At 45.2% G+C, this 19463-nt stretch overlaps 1 protein-coding gene and 1 long non-coding RNA gene across 2 annotated transcripts in view; one reads left to right on the top strand and one right to left on the bottom strand.

The window, feature by feature from the left end:
• Positions 1 to 9184: 9184 nt before the first annotated feature.
• LOC311621552 lies at positions 9185 to 13648 on the bottom strand. The gene is made up of 3 exons (XR_014794847.1): positions 13542 to 13648; positions 13150 to 13209; positions 9185 to 10606 (listed from the first exon to the last, which is right to left on the bottom strand). It is a non-coding gene; the product is annotated as an uncharacterized lncRNA (long non-coding RNA).
• A 162-nt stretch (positions 13649 to 13810) lies between these two features.
• Positions 13811 to 19463, top strand: part of OXCT1 (3-oxoacid CoA-transferase 1) — a 107230-nt gene continuing 101577 nt past the window's right edge. The window contains exon 1 of the mRNA XM_084881695.1: positions 13811 to 13943. Coding sequence (XP_084737821.1) covers positions 13866 to 13943 — 78 coding nt within the window. The 5' untranslated portion in view covers positions 13811 to 13865. The remainder of the gene's footprint in view (positions 13944 to 19463) is intronic.

The raw sequence follows: 19463 nt of genomic DNA, 5'->3' as shown, positions 1-19463 counted from the left end.
GATGATGTTGATGATGATGATGATGATGATGATAATAATAATAATAATAATAATATAATAATAATTGGGAGCTGAGAAGCATTAAGTCTATAATCAGCACAGTGGAGAAGAAAGAGCATAGCAGGCACCGTGAACAGCATGTGCGAAGACTGCGTTTGGGAAGAGCTAGGTATTTGCAGGAATGAAAGAAGGCCTAAGGCTGCTGCTGGTGTGTGTGTGGAGGGGAGGGGAGGCGGGGAATTAGAGCAAGGTGAGGCTGACAAGCACAGGTTATCTCCAGAGGTGAGTACCTCACTCACAACCATGGAAATGAACCCATAGGGGCAAGGTGAGCCCCCATTGGCCACGTCCATATTAACTAATCCTGTCTCTGGCCATGGCCAATTCAGGTATCCAATTAGGTGGTCATAGGGACAGTGGGAATGGAGAGAAGTGAATCAGTCTGACGCACTACATGGGCAGAGCCAATAGCACTCACACAGGATTTTTTTAAAAACAATTTTTGTGATGAGTTTATTATTTATTTGATTGATTTTATTGATTTTTTTTTTTTTTACAGAGAGGACGGGAGAGGGATAGAGAGTTTGATGTGAGAGGCGAGGGAGAGAGAGTAAGGATAACTTCCAGGTTTCTGTCAAGAGCTACTTGGCCAATGGCAGGACATTTACTGACCCAGAGGACTCTGGAGGAGGAACACACTGGTGAGGGAGACAAGAATTGAGCCTTGCTGATTTCTAGAGGTCTTCATGTAAACCCAAGCTGAACAAAACTTTTATATAATGTGACTTTACATTCATCTGAAAAAGCAATTGGCAATCCAGTTAAAAAAAAAAACATAATTATTTTATTGATTTCAGAGAAGAAGGGAGAGGGAGAGACAGAAACATCAATGATGAAAGAAAATCATTGATTGGCTGCCTCCTGTACACCCCCCACTGGGGATCAAGCCAGCAACCTGGGCATGTGCCCTTAGCCGGAATCAAACCTGGGACCCGTCAGTCTGCAAGCTGATGCTCTATCCACTGAGACAAACTGACTAGGGCAGCAATCCAGTTTTTGAGTTTGGAGAGAGGGAGAGGGAGAGGGAGATGGGAGAGGAAGGGAGGAAGGGTAAGAGAGGGGAGGGATGGCAGGGGAGTCTGAACCCCTCTAGGCAGGATGGTAATTAAGAGCTGATCTGTGTAAAAAGAGCTCAAAAAATTAAAGGCATGATAATCAGAGGGGCCTTAACTAATAAGAACTATATAATTTAAGCTCTAGAATAAATTCATCCAGGAACAGAACAGAAAGACAGTTGTGCCATTTAGGTTTTCTGGTCTCATTTTATCTTACAAGAAACTATTTCTCCTACTCTGCATCCCATGGTAATTCATCTTTTTCCCTATTCCATAGGCAGCCTTGTTTTACTATTTTCTTTTTTTAAAAAATATATTTTATTGATTTTTTTTACAGAGAGGAAGAGAGAGGGATAGAGAGTTAGAAACATCGATCAGCTGCCTCTTGCACCCCCCCCCCCCCCGGGGATGTACCCGCAACCAAGGCACATGCCCCTGACCGGATTCGAACCTGGGACCCCTCAGTCCACAGGCCAATGCTCTATCCACTGAGCCAAACCAGCTTCAGCTCCTTTAGCATTTTAAATACTATCCATATTACCTGTAAGATGTATCTGCCAAATAAACCAGTTCTAATAAGCTCGCACTATTGCTGCAATACTTCCAAGCTTCCAAGCTGTGTGCTATGTTGGGGACACGACATTTAAAGATAGAATACATTAAGAAGTTCTAATGAAGTTCCAATCATGCCAATCTTAATAATCCTAATGCAAATTAACAAAAAACATTACAAGTAATTGCTACTTGACTTGCAAAGAATCCATTAAAAGCTACACTTTGATTTACATTGCCGTTTTAAATCCCTGATAAGCAAACATTTTAAAACCATATCCACACAAAACCTGGATTACAACAGATCAGCTGCGCTCGCTGTCTTAATGAAAAGCTTTGTGTCAGGGGAAAACCTTTGGCTGCAGCTTAAATTTTGGCTGTGGTCAGAAAACAACTGAAACAGGGAGGAAGAACGTGCTGTGGGACACAAATCCCAGAGGCAGCGCAGGCTCCAGGGCTGACGTGAACCAGTGGCCCAGCGGCATTTCCCAGCAAGGCTCTGGGCTCTGCGTCCCTCCTGTGCTGGCTTTGTCCTTGGCCTGACAGTGAAGGGACGGCAGCAGTTCCAGGCCTCCTGGCTGAGGACACGATGTGAGAGGAGCAGAGAGGCAGTGACTGCCAGAAGCCCTCCTAGATTCATTAGGAGACCTGGTCCAGAATCCCAGATCAAATGTTGGTTTATCTGGTTGAACACACCTGGCCCAAAACCAATTACTGATCCTGGGTCAAAATTGCCTTATGCTGATCAAATCTGCACCAGGCAGGATTCTCCAGAGAAAGGAACCAGTGGAGTGATTTTACACACACACACACACACACACACACACACACACACACGGCTAGTACTTGATTAGATGACTGAATACTACCGCCTAGCCGAGGTGACACATAAAACTACTATAACAAGTTCCAGTTCCGTATCTGAAATGCAGAGTGTGCTGAAGAAGGTTGGATACGGAAATCTGCACAAAATTGGGGTTCTGTTAACAGGTAGAGAAGTGGATGCCAAGTAGGCAAGCAAAAATCCCCACTACAAATATGTCATAAATGAGCCCCATTACCTGTTATCTCTACTGTTCACCCCCAAATTGGTGACTTATATTTATAACAAAGAGCATTTTCTCATGTTCAAATTGTGACCACGTTAGAGAGTTGAGTTTGGAAAAATGAACTTAAAGGAGGTGTAATGTTTTGAGAGGCAAACACACCTTAAAAGGGGTTTCTTTCAATTAAACACTCATCAGTGAATTCGGATTAGATTAAACTGTGAATTACAGAAAAACCAAAACGAAAAACAACCACCCTGAGGCTTAAACACAGAAAATGCTCATTTCTCTCTCCAGTTCAAGAAGTCTGGAGGTGGTCCATCCAGTCACACCGCACTCCAAGGTGTCTGTTCCATTCCCAAGGCTTACTCTTGACCTCTAAGGGCTGGTGGAGCCACCACATTCATGTTCCGGTCAGCGGGAAAGAAGAGAGGGAGATCAGGTTCTCTCCTTTCATGGAAGTTTCCTGGAACCTCAGTGACCCTTTGCACTTCCATCCCCCTGATCAGAGCTTAATCACAGGCTGTTCCAGGCTGGAAAATGTAGGCTGTCCTCCAGGCATGCCTCCCAAGGTGACCAGCTGTCCTGCTTTCCCCAGAACTAAGGGCTCTCATAACACATAGCATTTCAGTGTGAAGCAGTTGGTTAGGGCAGTTTTCTTACTCTGGGATAGTCATAGGCAAACTCATTAGTTCACAGAGCCAAATAGCAACGGTACAATGATTGAAATTTCTTTTGAGAGCCCATCTTTTTAAACTTAAACTTCTTCTAATGGCACTTCTTCAAAATAGACTGGCTCAGGCCGTGGTATTTTGAGGAAGAGCCACACTCACGAGCCGCAGTTTGCCGACCATGGCTCTGGGGAGGAAATAAGAATAGATATTGGCCATCTCTGCCACAATCACCTGGGGCTCTTTTGTTGTAACGGACAGGAAATTAGACCTAAAATAGCTTAGGCTAAAAATATTTGTGTAATCATTTGTTAGCTGATGTCACTGTGAAACTGAGACCAAAATAAAGTCATTAGAACAAGGTCCCTCAGAACTCCCTTTCCCTTGCCTCTGGCTGCTTCATCCCCTAGCAGGCTGGGCTCCCAAGCTCACTCTTAGAAATTGTCATTAAGGAAGAGCCTTTTCTGCCCTAACAATCGGAACCAAACGGAAGAGCCTGACCCTCACTCATCTGAATCCGATCACAGGCTTATCCCTGAGCCCATCACTGTCCCCGAGGCCAGGCCGAGGTCACTCACACCCTTGGAGCAGGTGGGTCCATCCCACCCAAACTATTTGACATGTGAGAAGGGAAAGAAAGGTTTTATTTAAGAAGTTGTGGGTACTCTTGTCAGGAAAAGGGTGATGGGTGGCTGCTCAGTCGCAATAACACAAATGTCTGCTGCAGGTGGTATCTGCCTGATCCCTAATCCCTTCCCCGTGGCTACCATGTCTGCATGCAGCAGTTCCGCCTGGTGCCCAAAGGTGCATTGTGCCCTTACACTCCCCCCCCCCCGCCCACACACACACACCAGAAACCAGTTCCAAAGAGCCCCCCTGCCTGCTTCCCTCCCTCAGCCCCTCCCACCCAGTCCGGATGAGAACTGCAGATTCTTTAAGTTTCTCAGAGACAATTATCCGAAAGGCCAACACACTGTTGCCTAGTTAATCTGGCCTCATTTTATACTTTAGCATTCCTGGTACCGTGCGGACAGTCTCTGTTGCCTTTCTCAGTCTTAGCGAATTAAATGTAAGCTAAGATACATGTGTGCATACATACATGGTATCTTCGGTTCTTGGCAGTGCTCACCCAGCACAAATCATATGGTGCAAAATTGACATTCATTTTATGGGATACGTTAATGTTCGCGGTTTCCTAGCACTCAAGTGACACTATTTTCATAGGGTATGTTCATTTTTCACTACACATGATGTTTTTGCCATACACAAAAAAGATATCAGACACAGGAATAAGTTTGTATCTTATATGCTGATGTGTTTCTTGAATTTTTTAAAAAAATCCTCACATAAGGACATGCTTAGAGAAAGGGAGAAAGGGAGGGAGAAAAGGATTGAGGGGGAGAGGGAGAGAGGAAGAGGGAGGAGAGAGACATTGATGTGAGAGCTTTTTGCTTTCTGGTGCACAGGACAATGCTCAACCAACTGAGCCACTCTGGCCGAGCATCAGGCTGCTGTGTTTCAGTTAGGTGTGCCAGAGGTTTTTAAGGACATTCTGTTGTAAAGTCATTAGCTGATCGCTGAGGTAATCCACTTTTATTGTTAAATCAATATTTACTTATACAAATAACCTGGACTATTAGACTCGCCTTATCACAAATGGCTCCAATCATTTCTTATCAAGGCAATTGTACTGACATACCTGAAAGTTGCACCGCATGACTCTCCAGGAAGCTGAGCACTACGGAGGAGGCCAGGATGGCTTAGAAAGACACAGGCCCTAACCTTTTCTCTCAGGTATTTAGCTGGAGATGAACATTTTTAGAAAATAGACTTATTGCCCTTGTAAAACGATTTGTGCTCAGAATAAAATAATTCTGAAATGCACAAAAGGAAAGCTATTTTCACTCAATGTCTTACCACTGACAGATAACCACTATTAGCATTTTACACACCCATACATACATAGTCATACATTTCAATACACATTTAAACACATCTTCATAAACCTCTGTGTATATATATATATTTATATATATCCACAATTTAATAATTTGCATAAATGGACTCATACCATATATGCTCTCTATAACCCTTTCTTTAATCAGCATTGCAGAGCACACAATTTTATGTGTCAATAAATGTAGATCATCACTTTAATGGTGTTAATGAAGAAAACCACAAATAGATAATTTTATAAATTCTTTGCACCACAACTGGAGTGATATTTTATTATAAAGTTCAAGTCTGATCAATGTACCCTTTGGTTCAAAACTTCAATAGCTTTTTTGTTTTGTTTTATTTTTAGAAAAAGGACAATTCTTCCCACATGTTTCAAGGTCCTATACCCAATCTGTCTTCGGACCACCTTTACTCATTCTGGGTTTTATTGTCAAACTAGAGTTTTGCTTACGTTGTTCTCTCTACCTATGCTATTCTCCCCCTTCCCCCCCTCCCTCAACTAGCTAACCTCTGCTGATTCTTAAGGTCCCAATTTAAAGACAATTCCTACAGAAAGTCTTCCTCAACACCCCTCTCCCCTTTATGTCTATTATATACTCTCAAAACTGTACTTCTCACTGACTATCCCTGCGTAAGAATGGATGAATTCTTGTTCATTCTTAATCTCTACCAAGAGATAAACTCCATGACATCAGGAACCATATCTGTCTGTCTTACTCACAACTGAATCACTAGCCCTTAGGCAGTGCCACATAGAAGGAAGCATTAATGAGTATCCATAGACTAATTAGTCCAGAGACTGATGACATAGTTAATGAGTATCCACAGACTAATTAGTCCAGAGGCTGATGACATAGTCAAATTTTATAGAACAGTCCCCTACTGACACTGTATTGTGCTTGTTGTGTTATAAAAATCAGCTTTTAATTTATAAAGAAATAAACACACATGCATAACATGTATGTGTTTATTGACGTTCATGTGGTTTTCAACTTTAAAATTCATTCAGGTGGCCCTAACTGGTTTGGCTCAGTGGATAGAGCATCGGCCTGCGGACTGAAAGGTCCCAGGTTTGATTCCAGTCAAGGCCAAGTACCTTGGTTGCGGGCACATCCTCAGTGGAAGGTGTGCAGGAGGCAGCTGATTGATGTTTCTCTCCCATCAATGTTTCTAAGTCTCTATCCCTCTCCCCTCCTCTCTGTAAAATAAAATAAAATAAAATAAAATAAAATAAAATATATTTAAAAAATAAAATAAAACTCATTCGGGTGAATCACACGCACAAATAAGTCTGTAGACCACTACTTTGGAACATGCAGAAAATAAAGACAGTGGGAAATCATAATGATCACAAGATCTTGCTAGGAAAACCATTTTTCTCCAAGGTCCTTATCCAAAACGGGAACTGAAGCTTGTCTGGTCAAGTCTCCGTGCCTTTCCCTGACATGGGGTAGGTGCTAAGAGAGTTCCTCGCAGTACTCTCCTGAGTGCATTCCAGCGAGCAGCACGTCAGGGCTTTCCGAGTGGCTATGTTCTAGAACTGGGCACTAGAGGAGGCGGTTCTCCCGTCATGCCCTCAGTCAGGAGTGTTTGCTCAGGCATCCGCGAGGGCAGCCAGAGGGCACGCCCGAGCAGAAAGCCACAGGTGTACCGGAGGCTGGACAGCGCCGTGTTTCAAGTCACCGCGCTGCTGGCTCATGCCCATTAGTGATTCACAAGTGTAGAGGAAGTAAGATAGTATCTTGATTACTTTGTTTGCCAACTGAAGAGTTTTACTTTCACCCTCATTCATCTTTGGGTAAGTACATATTCCACGATTATTAGGGCTTCAAAATTCTGAGCAGCCAACGGGAAATATTAATATGTGGTGTCAAACCCGGTACCTGCCAGGTCTTCCGAAACACTTCCTGGATTCCCAGATTGAGATTGGGGGCTGGGGGATGCTTGCTACTTTTACAAAATATAAAATAGTAATATTTTATATAGAAAAACATATTTTCTATATGAAATATATGTATGTCTATTTTGCGGTAAGGACACTCAACATGAGATCTATGATCTACCACATTTTTAATTACTCGACACATCGTTGTTAACTCTAGGTACAGTGTTGTATAGCAGATCTATGGAATTTACTCATCATGCATAACTGAAACTTCATACCTGTTGGATGCCAACTCCTCATTCCTCCTCCCCTGAGCCCCTGGGAACCACCATGCTACTCTATTTCTATAAGTTTGACTTTAAACAAAATAAATGTATCAAAAAAATCCTTTGTTTTATTATATACTAGAGGCTAAGTGCATAACTTTTGGACCTGAGGGGGATGTCCCACTGCAGGCTTAGATCCACTCCACTGCCGGGTTAGGCCCACTCTCCCTGGAGTAGGCCTAAGCCAGCAGTTGGAAATCCCCCAAGAGGTCCTTAGGAAGGCTGTGGAGGCGGGAGAGGCTCCCACCACCACTGCTGCACTAACCAGCTAATCTGGCTGAGCTGTGATTCCCCTGTGAGAGTGCACTTACCACCAGGGGGCAGCTCCTGCATTGATTGTCTGCCCCCTGGTTTTCAATGAACGTCATAGTGAACAGTTGTCTCCCTGGTTCAGTCATTTTGCATATTAGGGTTTTATTATATAGGATTAACTAATCAAAAGAGTTTCAGATTGAATTCCTGTTTGACTATTTTAGATACCTCATATAAATGGTTTCATCCAGTTTCTGTCCTTCTGTGGCTGGTTTATTTAGCATAATGACCTCAAGGTTCATTCTTATTGCAGCCCATGACAGGATTGCCTTCTTTTGCAAGGTATGATTGATTATATCCCATTTTCTTTATCCATTCATCCATGGGTAGGCATTCAGGTTACTTTGACATTTGGCTATTGTGACTAATACTACAATGAATGGAAATACCTCTGAAATCCTTTGAACTCACACTAAAACTATGTGATACTTCTTTTTAAAAGTTAATTAAAAGTTGTACAATATTTTAAACAATGCAGGAAAATACCCAAAGTCCTGCCCTCGTCATATTTTTTTTTCTCTCTCATTGTTTGAATGGTCTTTTTCAGTTTGGGCCTAATGTAAAAATATATAACACATAGCTGTGATCATTACATAGCACAATTTAAATTCTGCCTTTTACAATTATCCTAAACATTTCCACACATACTTTTTTTTTTTTTTCAATGGTGGCATAATAATCTTTTAAAATATATTTAGTAACTCAATCAACCTGAGTTGTCTTTTATATTTATCCTGATAAATAAAAATCTATTATTTTTTCAAATTTTACAGCAAATTGTCATAAGCCCAATTTAGGGAGTAATTCTTCTTTTTCTACTGCTTAAAAAGCCCATCTTTGCCATAAATTATTCTGAGGTCTGTTTCCCACCTGCATCATCTGGTAATATTTAATATGTTAAAAATCAGAGCTACACCACAATTGAGTATACATGCTACTGCTTTGTTAGAGTTGACAGAATAGTTGAAACATAATTTCAAAACATAATATTTGTGGAACACTAAAGTACTTCGGAAGGCCCTCACGGTTAGATGGTTTGCTGAGCCTGGGTTAGAAAGCTCTTGTCTATAATCAGATGCTGGATTTTGACTTGTAGCCTATGAGATTTCTCAAAAAATTTTAGGAAAGCATCTGAGAAGAGATTTGGACCTGGCCGGGTAGTTCAGTTGGTTGGAGTGTCTTTCCGATGGGACAAGGTTGTGGGTTTGATTCCTGGTCAGGGCACATATAAGATTCAATCAATTAATGCACAAGTGGAACAACAAGTAGATTTTTTTATTTAAAAAAAATATATATATTATTGATTTTTTTTACAGAGAAGAAGGGAGAGGGATAGAGATCTAGAAACATCAATGAGAGAGAATCATTGATCAGCTGCCTCCTGCACACCTGCCACTGGGGATGTGCCTGCAACCAAGGTACATGCCCTTGATCGAAATCGAACTTGGGACCCTTCAGTCAGCAGGCCAACACTCTATCCACCGAGCCAATCTGGTTATGGCAACAACAAATAGATGTTTCTTTCTCTGTCCCTCTAAAATTAATCAATCAACAAATAAAAAAAAGATAAAAAGAAGACCAGATCTGTATTTGTGGAAATGATAATTTTAAGAGTGGTTAACTTAGGGGAGAAAGACAGTTCACTTAGGAAGCAACTGCAACAATCCCAACAAGAGAAATAAGATTGATGTCCTACGTTAGGGCAGAATGAGAGAAACTGGGGAGCCGGCCAGACACCCATAGAGAGGAAGGCGGAAAGGTAAAAGCAGTCTTTAAAACCATTCAGAGCAGGCTTTGAATCCTGATCTTTTCCAGTTTATAAAAATATAGAAAGCATCTCAGAAATATAGGTATCCCAAAAAATGTATACACACTTTGAATAATTATTAATTCCAATGAGTTAAATCTGAAAAGAAAGGAACATCAATTGAGCTCTCAGAAAAAGGTATGTATTCTGGGACACACTGTATATGTGTTCACAAGGTAAAATCTTTAAAAATATTTTCAATTGCAGTTGACATTCAATATTACACTAGCTTCAGGCGTACAGCTTAGTGGCTGGAGATTAATATAACCTACAAAGTGATCTCCCGGATAATACTAATCCACCTGGGACTGCTCCTATTACAATATTACCGACTCTGTTCCCTATGCTGTACTGCTGTACTTTACATCCCACGACTATTTTGTAACTGCCAATTTATATTTATTAATCTCTTTACTTTTTTTCACCAGCACCCCCCCACCCCTCCACCGCCCCTCAATCAGACAACTATCAGTTTGGTCTCCGTATCTATAAGCCTGTTTCTGTTTGGCTTGGATAAAGGAGATGTGATACATATATACCATGGAATATTGCTGAGCCATAAAAAAAAAAAAAAAATGAAATCTTACCATTTACAACAACATGCATGGACCTAGAGGATATTATGCTAAGTGAAATAGTCAGAGGAGAAAGACAAATACCATATGATTTCATATTTATGCATGTGGAATCTAAAAAGCAAAATAAAAGCACGTACAAGGAATACTCTTTGAACACCGGACTAGCCCAAATGGATAATGAATCAGACATGACCTCACCACTGGCCAATCACAGCTCTCCTGAATGCAGCATCGCAGGAGGTCACAGGGCAGGGGATGGCAGAGCTAAGGCCCGAACCCAGCGGCCTAGCTCTGGAGCCCATGTTCTTGGCCATTTTGCTGTCAGTGTTTGATCTTGATGTTGGGTAAATTCATCCTGTGAAAGACAAGAGGCAGCTATAGTTTGGAATACAAAGGTGGTGTGCAGGAAGGAGGGAAACCGGAAGAGAGGGTCCCTTTCTATGCCAGCAGAGAAGCATGGGAGTTAGATCTCCAAGGCAGTGGGGAAACCACTGAGAAGTGTCAAGTAGAAGGAACATGACTGAGCATCCTTCAATGCCTACCATATCACGAGGGTGTTTTTGCTCCTTTAAGTTTAAATGTAGCAATGTTTACTTTCATTCCTTAACACAATGTTCATTTTCATTCCTGGAGTGGAGCCTTCTCCAACAATCTCATGCTCTTATTTTACTTTTTTTTCCCCTAAGGAAAATACACAAACAATTCACTTTTTAATCCACTGAACAAATATTAAAAACATTTTTTTCCATACAAGGCAGTGCTTCAAAGGACTTATGAAAATAACAAGCTTACAAAATAGGTATATTAGGGGATGATGATTTGCATTATTAAACAAATGCTTACATTTAGATACATGTAAAATTTCAAATTTATGTCTTTCAAATCCACTAGAGAAACATTATTTGTCCAAAGAAATTTCTTTTTCATACATTAAAGGACCATGGTATGAAAGGGAGCATTCATACTTCTTTTTTTTTTTTTTAATATATATTTTATTGATTTTTTTTTTTTTACAGAGAGGAAGGGAGAGAGGGATAGAGAGCTAGAAACATTGATGAGAGAGAAACATCGACCAGCTGCTTCCATTGGGGATGTGCCCGCAACCAATGCCCTTGACCGGAATCGAACCTGGGACCCTTCAGTTTGCAGGCCTACACTCTATCCACTGAGCCAAACCAGTGTCGGCCATACTTCTTTTTATGACCCAGTTAAAAACTCCTGTTACAAGTTAAACCAGTCAAACCACATTTGAGAAATAAGCCTTCATATATCCTCTAAATCAACCTGGAGGAACACTCCACCAAATGTGAAGGCAGGATGTCCTTTTTTCTTTCTTCCTTTTTTTTATGTCCTATTTTTCAATAATGAGAGATGATGCTAATTCATCATATTTTAGGAGAATTTAAGTAAAAAAGCCCTCAAGTAGAGAATGACAATTTACAATTGTACTAACTCTGGCACATTGCCTGTATTCATTTGATATAAATATATGTATATATTTATAAACATATAAATTTATGTACATGTAAATATATTAGATATGCCATAATACATGTTATATATAAAATAATAAAAAAATAAACCTCCCTCCTTGTCTGTCTGGAATCAGACCTTTTGCTTAAAAGCTTTGAATTCAATTCAATCATCCCACTTTTTAAAAATGTGGAAGTTAAGCTCTACATGATTACATAAAGAAAAGCTTCCAGAATATGCTCTACTCGACACAGATTACCCTTCCAAGCAAGGAGGAACTATTCTTGCTAGTTCAGAAATATTCAGACAATTTTTAAAAATAGATGTGTACACAGATTACAATGGAAATGGCTTTGAGAAGCCAGGAGGGACAGAATCTGTACAGAAGATCTGTGCTGCCATTTGTTCAAGGTGAAGATACTCACATTCTACTTAAAAAAAAAATGCAAAAAGAACTTGTAAAGTCATCCGAGAACAGCACAGCGTGTTTTGGGCATAGCACGAAGAGTCTGATTTTTCCAGGAGGCTTAGTCACCCGGAGGGAGTACAGGCTGCAAACCTGGGTCTTTCCCTCTGGAGGAGCACAGGCAGAGCAGCCAAGAGCCAGTCATCTGACCAGGACCCGGCTGCCAAGGATAGTTTCCATGTCACGAGCTCTCTCTTGGGAAGGGCGAGTGGAGAGCGGACCCAGTTGGGATCATCAGCTTGGTCCCACTTTGTGCTGCGCCACATCCCTTACATGCTGTGGGAGGCCTCGCAAGGGGACTTTAGTTCGAATACCCGGATTTCCCTTCTAGCCAACTTCTGCTGAAACTATAGGACATTACTAGGTTAATTTCTTCTTATGTAATTAGTCTACCTTGGCATTCTGCTCCCTTAAATTAGATGGGGGGGGGGGGGGTTAGGTGGGGGAAGGGTGGGAGAGATCCGAGTTAAAAGAATACTGGGAAACGGAAGCGCTTTGATGGACACTTTAAGCTGGACTGTGCTTGGCCACTGCCTCAGTTTACCTGCTAAGGACGCTAAGGTCGCACTGAATGATCTTATTTGCTTTGCTTTGGTTCAAAACGGATAGCCACATTCCCAGGACTTGGTCCCCGTAAATAGAACATTCTCTGCGTTTCCGCTCTGTCCTCCCACTCTGAGTGCACACACAGAGGGCCCTGCAGAAACCAGACCGGGCTCCTGTCCTCAAGGCGCCGGCGGAAAGGGGAAGCCAGGAGAGAAGCAAGTGCCAGGCCAGGTCACCACAGCCCCTGAGGACACTTAGCAAGATGCCTCGCATTTGCTCACTGAGTGTTTATAACGGGGCCGGAAGCTTTGCATGAATTTCTTTCCGTGAACCTTACTGCCAGTTCTGAGAATAATAAGCAATCCGAACTCGGCTTAGAAAAGTTATGGCGCTGAGATCAAAGGAATCCACACCTGTAGGTTTGCATCTGCTGAGTAATCCCTGGGCTTTCTGGGACTCCAGGTTGGAAGATTCTGGAAAAAATAAATAAATACATACAGACGTGGATAATGGGGCAGGGTGGGGAGATGTGCCAAAGGCCCAGTCCTACTCTTGTCCCCCTCTCCCAGGCCCGCCTGGTCGCAACGCACGGCAGAGGCTCTGGCCAGGTCCTCGGAGCACACTGGCCGCACAGACCAGGGCCGGTGCGGGGAGAGGGACTGAGAAACGGAGGACTGGAGGACGCTGCACAGGCGGGGGAGGGCAAGCAGGGGGGCAGGGGGAGGAGGGCAAGCAGCGGGGGATGAGCCAGGCACTAGCTGGGAAAAGCAGCAAGTGACCGTCCTGCGCCGCCCTTAACCCTGACCTTGGGAAAGCAGACACCGTGCCCCCCTCCAGGCTACACGGTGCACCGGGGGCTGGGGTGGCGGAGCGCCCGCCAACGAGCCGCTCACCCGGAAAAGCGCGCCGGGCCCCTCCCGCCGCCCGGGGGGCGAGGCCGCCAGGGGAGGACCCGGACGTCAGTGACGCGCGGCCGAGCCTCCCGCCCGCTCCCCGCCGCTCCCGCCCTTCCTCCCGGCCCGCCGCCCCGGCTCCGGCTCCAGCTCCGGCTCCAGCTCCAGCTCCAGCCCCGGTCCCGGCTCCAGCTCCAGCCCCGGCCCCGGCCCGCCGCCGCCTCCCGCCGCTCAGCATGGCCCCCCTCCGCCTCCTCCGCGCCTGCCCGCGCCTCTGCGCCCCGGCGCGCCGCTCCTGGGGCCCCCGGTCCGAGGTAGAGCTGCTCCCCGCGGGCCCCCGCCTGCCCGGCCCGGGCTGGCACCGGGCGCCGTCCCCGGGCCCCGGGATGCGCCGGCGCCGCCCCCGCGCTGCTCCCCCGGCCCCGCGGCCGATCGGTCCCCGGGCGCCCCCGAGGGCGCGGGAGGCGGGAAGGGGGAGCCGGCGCGCACCTCTGCCCCCCGCATCCGCCCAGTGGGGTTCCGCCGCGGCGGCGGGGAGGGTGCGCCCTGCACCGGGGATCTGGGGGCCCGGGGCCCAGGGCCCACTTGGCCCCGGCTCGCTCGGGCGACTCCCCGCCAAGGGGCGGGTGCTGGGCGCGGCGGGGAGCCCACCGAGCCCGCCCGCACCTCCCAGGCCGGCCGCGCCGGGGAAGCGGAGCCGCGTGGAGCGTCTCCCCTGCCGAGCCGGGAAGGCGCCGCCGTGGCCCCGCGCTCCTCCGCCAGCCCGGCCCCCCCCGAGCCCCAAGGGCTGGTGGCGGGGGGAAATTTCCGCCTTCAAAGCCCTTCGGCATCCTCGTTCCGCCTCGGGTGTCCCCGCTGTTGCCTCCGGTGTGTTCGGGCCCCGAGCTCCGTCCCCGCGGGGAAGCCCCCGCCCGGGTGGGTGACTCCCGCCTGGAGCCCGGAGAGGCGGGAACCGAGCTGAGCGCTGGGTCCCGGGGCGGCTTCCTTCGCTATCTGGTAACCATGGGAACCGCTTTCTAGGAAGGCCAAGGGAGAAGTGAGGTTTTTACTTTGTAGCGTGTGGAGTGAGGGTTCGGAGCTGGAAAGCGCGCTTTGCTCACTGAGAAGTCCCGCCCGGCCCTCGCCTCCTCTATCCTTCCCGCTTCCAATATCCCAGAGCAGCGGCTGCAGAGGGCGCTTAGCTAGATGCTGGGGACGATACAGAACTGGAAAGTTCTACCCCCGGGATGCTCCTTGGGAAGCATTTTGGTCAGTGCGGATAGTTTCCGCTGTGTGAGGCATCTTCAAAGGGGACTCGTTGTTCAAAGGGGCCTGACCTTCAGCCAGAGTGGTGCTGCGCTTTTTGTTTTTTTCCCTGAAAGTTCTTCCAAATGGAGAGCATTTTCATTAAGTTCTGGAGTACTGAGTGGCAGGAAAAAGGAGAAATTTAGGGGCAAGAAATATGGCAGACGTGGTTAGAGAGGAAAAAGATTCTGGATTGGGAAGTCATGTGATAACGTTTAGGTTCAGCAGTGGAATCAAATCTCAAAGGTCAAGTGTAAAAAGGTCATGTGATGTAGAGGGCAGGAATGCAAACCTCTATAGGGAGATGCCTTGGGCCAAGGTCAATCACATTACCCTCTTGAGGCGATTACTTATCTACCTAAGTGTAACTTACTCATTTTCTCACCTTTAGGTCTATCATTAAACCACGCCCACGCCCAGGAAACCTCTGCTTAGGTGGCCGAGGGGTTTTGCAGTATGTCATTGACAGTTGCTTTGGAGATTCAGACTCCCACGGTCCAGTTTGAGTATCATGCTCTAACTACACACGCTTCCCAGTGTTCCTCCCTCGCCTGGCACTTTATAAGTGCCCGTTCTGCTTAAATCCTTGCCTCCTACTTCAGTTAAATTGTTACACGTTTACTTGCATAACTTCAGATGTGTGCATGGCTTACCCGGATGCAAGTTTCTTTTTGGCAAGGAATTTTCCATGGATGCTTTGTTCCCATCCGCTTCCTGGAGCAGCAGGCGGGAAGCATCACTCTGGCTGCACTCCTTCTGAGTGCCAGGCCTCGCCCCTGCATTGGAGGAGAGCACGGGTGTTCCCTCGAAGGCCAGGGTGCCCTGCTGGGAGAATTGCCTGGTGTTCGTGACCCTCTGTGCGCGCCTGCCGTGTGAGGTATTTGTGTCGTAAGTGCGGACTCAGTGGTGTCTAGGGCACACTGGCTTTGTGTTGGACACTTGAGAGGAAGGAGAGCTTGCCACCCCATGTGTGCCTTTTTGGGGATATTGATTATTTGAAGCTGGCTATTTTTAAGCAAGGACTCAGGAGAAACCTTTGGCCTCCCCGCTAACTGGCTGAAAGACTTTAGATAGAGGACCTGCTCCAGGAAGGGAGACATCAGACACAGCTATAATGTGAGCTAGTGTGTGATCGACGGGGACGTGGCGAGGCCTGTTTGGTCAATGTCCTCTGTGGGTCTCACTGTTTAAAGATGGCCCAGCAAACATTTACTTACCAAATATATGCTTTTCCACCTCCACGTGAATTGCCTTCTTGCCCTTTGATGTCTCCCCCCGCCTCCCGCCCCCCAATTCCTTCTCTTTAGCTCAAGATAGCTTGTAAGCCTCAGCTGCCCAGTTTTTCCTTGGACCCCATATTCTAGTGGAACCCCCATATGTACATGATAAATCTGATCATTTTTTTCCTGTCTCGTATCAATTTGATGATCAGAGCAGTCAAAAGAACCTAAAAGGGTAGGAGGAGAATTATTTTCCCGCCCCTGCACAGCTAAAGCATGTCAGCACACATCGGCTCCTCCTTTGGCAAAGGCCATCCTCATCCTTGAAGGTCTGTGGGCGTGTGTATTCCTGCGTGTTACTGCCTGTCCTTCTAACAGGCCTCTCCTCACCTCTCCACGTGGCCTCTCTTCCCTGCCTCTGTTAGTCAAACTCTGATAGTGAAGTGGGCAGTATCAATGTTCCTATGTCCTCCCGACTTACTTAACTGGAAGGTGCCAAGGTAAATAACTGGGTGTACAGTTCCATATCATTAAGATAAAGTGTATTGTAAAATGAAAAAGCAGTGTGCTTTTTGGGTTTTTACCCTGAAAGGTCTTCCAAATGGAGTGCATTTTCATTAAGTACTGAAGTATTGAGTGGCAGGAAAAAGAGAAATTTAGGGGCAAGAAGTATGGCAGGAGAGGTTAGAGAGGAAAAAGATTCTGGATTGGGAAGTTATGTGATAACATTTAAGTTCAACAGTGGAATCAAACCTCAAAGGTCAAGTGTAAAAAGGTCATGTGATGTAGAGGGCAAAAACATGAGTTTTGAAAATTTGTAGACAAAAATTATGTTAAAGAGAAATGGATTAAATATAAAAATGTTGCCCTGTAAGAGTTTTGATCACTTCTTACACTTTAGTACTGAGTCATTATTATTTTGCTCCCCCAATAGTATCAGCAGAAATAGCGGTAATAGCATGGAAATTTGCCGAAGGTAAGAGAGTGGAAAAACAAAGCAACATACATTATGGGAACATAAAGAAGGACTTGGGGGTGGGGAGGATTATCTCACAATAAATAGATGTCAAAGCTGAACAGCTTATTCTTCATTCTTTTAGGTAACTTATGCACACTCAAAGGTTCTTTGTCTATTTAGCAGATAGCGCTTGGGTCCTTTCATATCATTGCTTTGGTATTAAAAATATATTAGAAGGTAGAGGTCAATTTGAGAGCAGCTCAGAGCTAAGGGGAAAGATAGGTAGATATTATTAGAGGCCTCCTCCCCCCACCTAATCTTAGAAGGTGTTGGCAGTTCTGCCTTGACTCAGAGATGGGGAGTGTGGCCCTTTAGGCCACACCATTGGTCTCTCAACCATCAGGTATCAAATGTCAGCATAACATGGACAATAAATGACAACAAATGCTGTCAAATGAATGTATGAAAAGTGGAAAGAAAAAAAAAGCAGCCCACAAATTTGAGTGCCTGTAGAGTCGTCATTGTTCTGAGCTCTCCTCACAGTCCTTGGAAACTGGAGTCACTTTCACTGCTTTTAAACTCTTGGTTATCAGGATAAATGTGAAACTCTTGGGTCTTTTCTAAAATACTTTCCAGGGCCCAGCCGGTGTGGACACACAGAGGTTGAGCTTTGACCTATGAGCCAGGAGGTCATGGTTCGATCCCCGCCGGGTCAGGGCACATGCCTGGGTTGTGGATTTGATCCCCAGGAATGACAGTTCTCCTGGGCTGTGGGCTTGATCCCCAGAGGCAGCTGATCAATGATTCTCTCTCATACTTGATGTTTATCTCTCTCTCTTTTCCTTCCTCTCTGAAATAATTAAAAAAAAAAAGATAAAAAATTAAAATAAAATACTTCTGGGGATCTTTCTGGGGGTGTGGGCCCAGCTCCTCCATGATCTCTGTCTGGCATGAAGACATGATTATCCGCTGGAAGAAGGGACTGGAGGCCCTGTCCAGTCTGTGCTGCGTGCATCTGAAGTGCCCTCTGGGTCTCAGAAGAAACGAGTTTTCTTCTGATTTCCTCTCCACAGGACTCGTGTTTCTGCCTTGGATAAATAGTTCAGGGCGATGTCACCCCCTGCAGACATGTCTTTCATCTCCTTCCTCCTGGCTGCTAAGGCCAGACTCCTCACTGGAGATTGTCAGCAGACTTCTCTGTGAGAAAGCAGGACACCCAGAAGGGTTTGTTTGTATAAAGAGTGAAATAGAAGTAGGAGATGATCAGGGACTTGGAAAGAGCACGCACTGAGCATTGTGGTGGTGGAAGAACCTTGTGTGAAAAGGCACAAACCCAGGGCTTGGGCCTGCTTCACAAGTGCTGGGCACGTAGCAAGATCTTCCTAAGCTTCGGAAGCATGACCTGCAAGATGAGTTGGTTGGATTACATATCTGTGTATTTTTCTCTCATTTCTAGGAGATACCATCAACTCTTTTGTGCTCTGTTCACCTATTTATTCAGGCTCCAAAGTTTTAATTTCCAAGATTAAAATATATATTTGTGTATGTGTGCGTTTAAAACAGAATAAAAGAATTCCTTGCTACTTGAAGATAAGGAAGATAAGAAAGCCCCTTCTTTTCTGTCTCTGCCTCCACTTGCTCCCCGCGTTGGGTGATGTGCCAGCTCTACCTCATGCCCTACCTGACCTTGACCATGGTTGGAATTTAAAGGGACAAAACTCATCTGTGTGACCTCTACCTCTGCAAATCTCATTTGACTTTCAGTGCAGTTCTCTTAAATAGGCTTTTGTACAATTGACACTTCTTCTAAAAGGAGTTTTTAGAGGATGAAGAGAATGCTGCTTTATGCTGTTTCCTTACCCCCACCAGGATGTCTGTCTGGGAGGCTGATTGGCAGTGGACTTGTTAAAGTGACCACGTGTCAGGAGTCAGGTGTCATTTTCTCTCCTTCCTCTTTTTAGGCTGAGTATATGATGAGACTGAGGGAGAGCTTTTATGTAGATCTAAGAAGAGATGTTGAGTATGAGTGATTGCCTGCAACATATGGGCTTCCCAGCTTTTCCTGTCCCTATTGTGGATGAAGTTTAGAGACGGAAATAGTTTAAAATGGATTTTGAAAGCTGACGAGGTGATAGTAATTCTAGCCATGCCTCCCTTGCAGGTAATCATTTGCTGCTTTTCAACAGCATCCGGGACTCTAAGCCCCAGAGGGGAGGAGTCATTTTGTGTGCTGTTCTTTACCTGTTCCTTTAGGTGAAAATATCCTCAGGTGAGGATTAATGTTATCCAACATTGTTGGACCAGATGGTATTGGTCATGCTGTACTTCCCTGAGAACGGCAATCATGTCTTAATCCTGACTAGGTTGCAGTC

Source organism: Pipistrellus hanaki (assembly GCF_964339955.1).
Source record: "Pipistrellus hanaki genome assembly, chromosome: 4".
NCBI lineage: Eukaryota > Metazoa > Chordata > Mammalia > Chiroptera > Vespertilionidae > Pipistrellus > Pipistrellus hanaki.
Note: the sequence above shows the minus strand (reverse complement) of the source record. Positions and strands in the feature narration are given on the sequence as shown.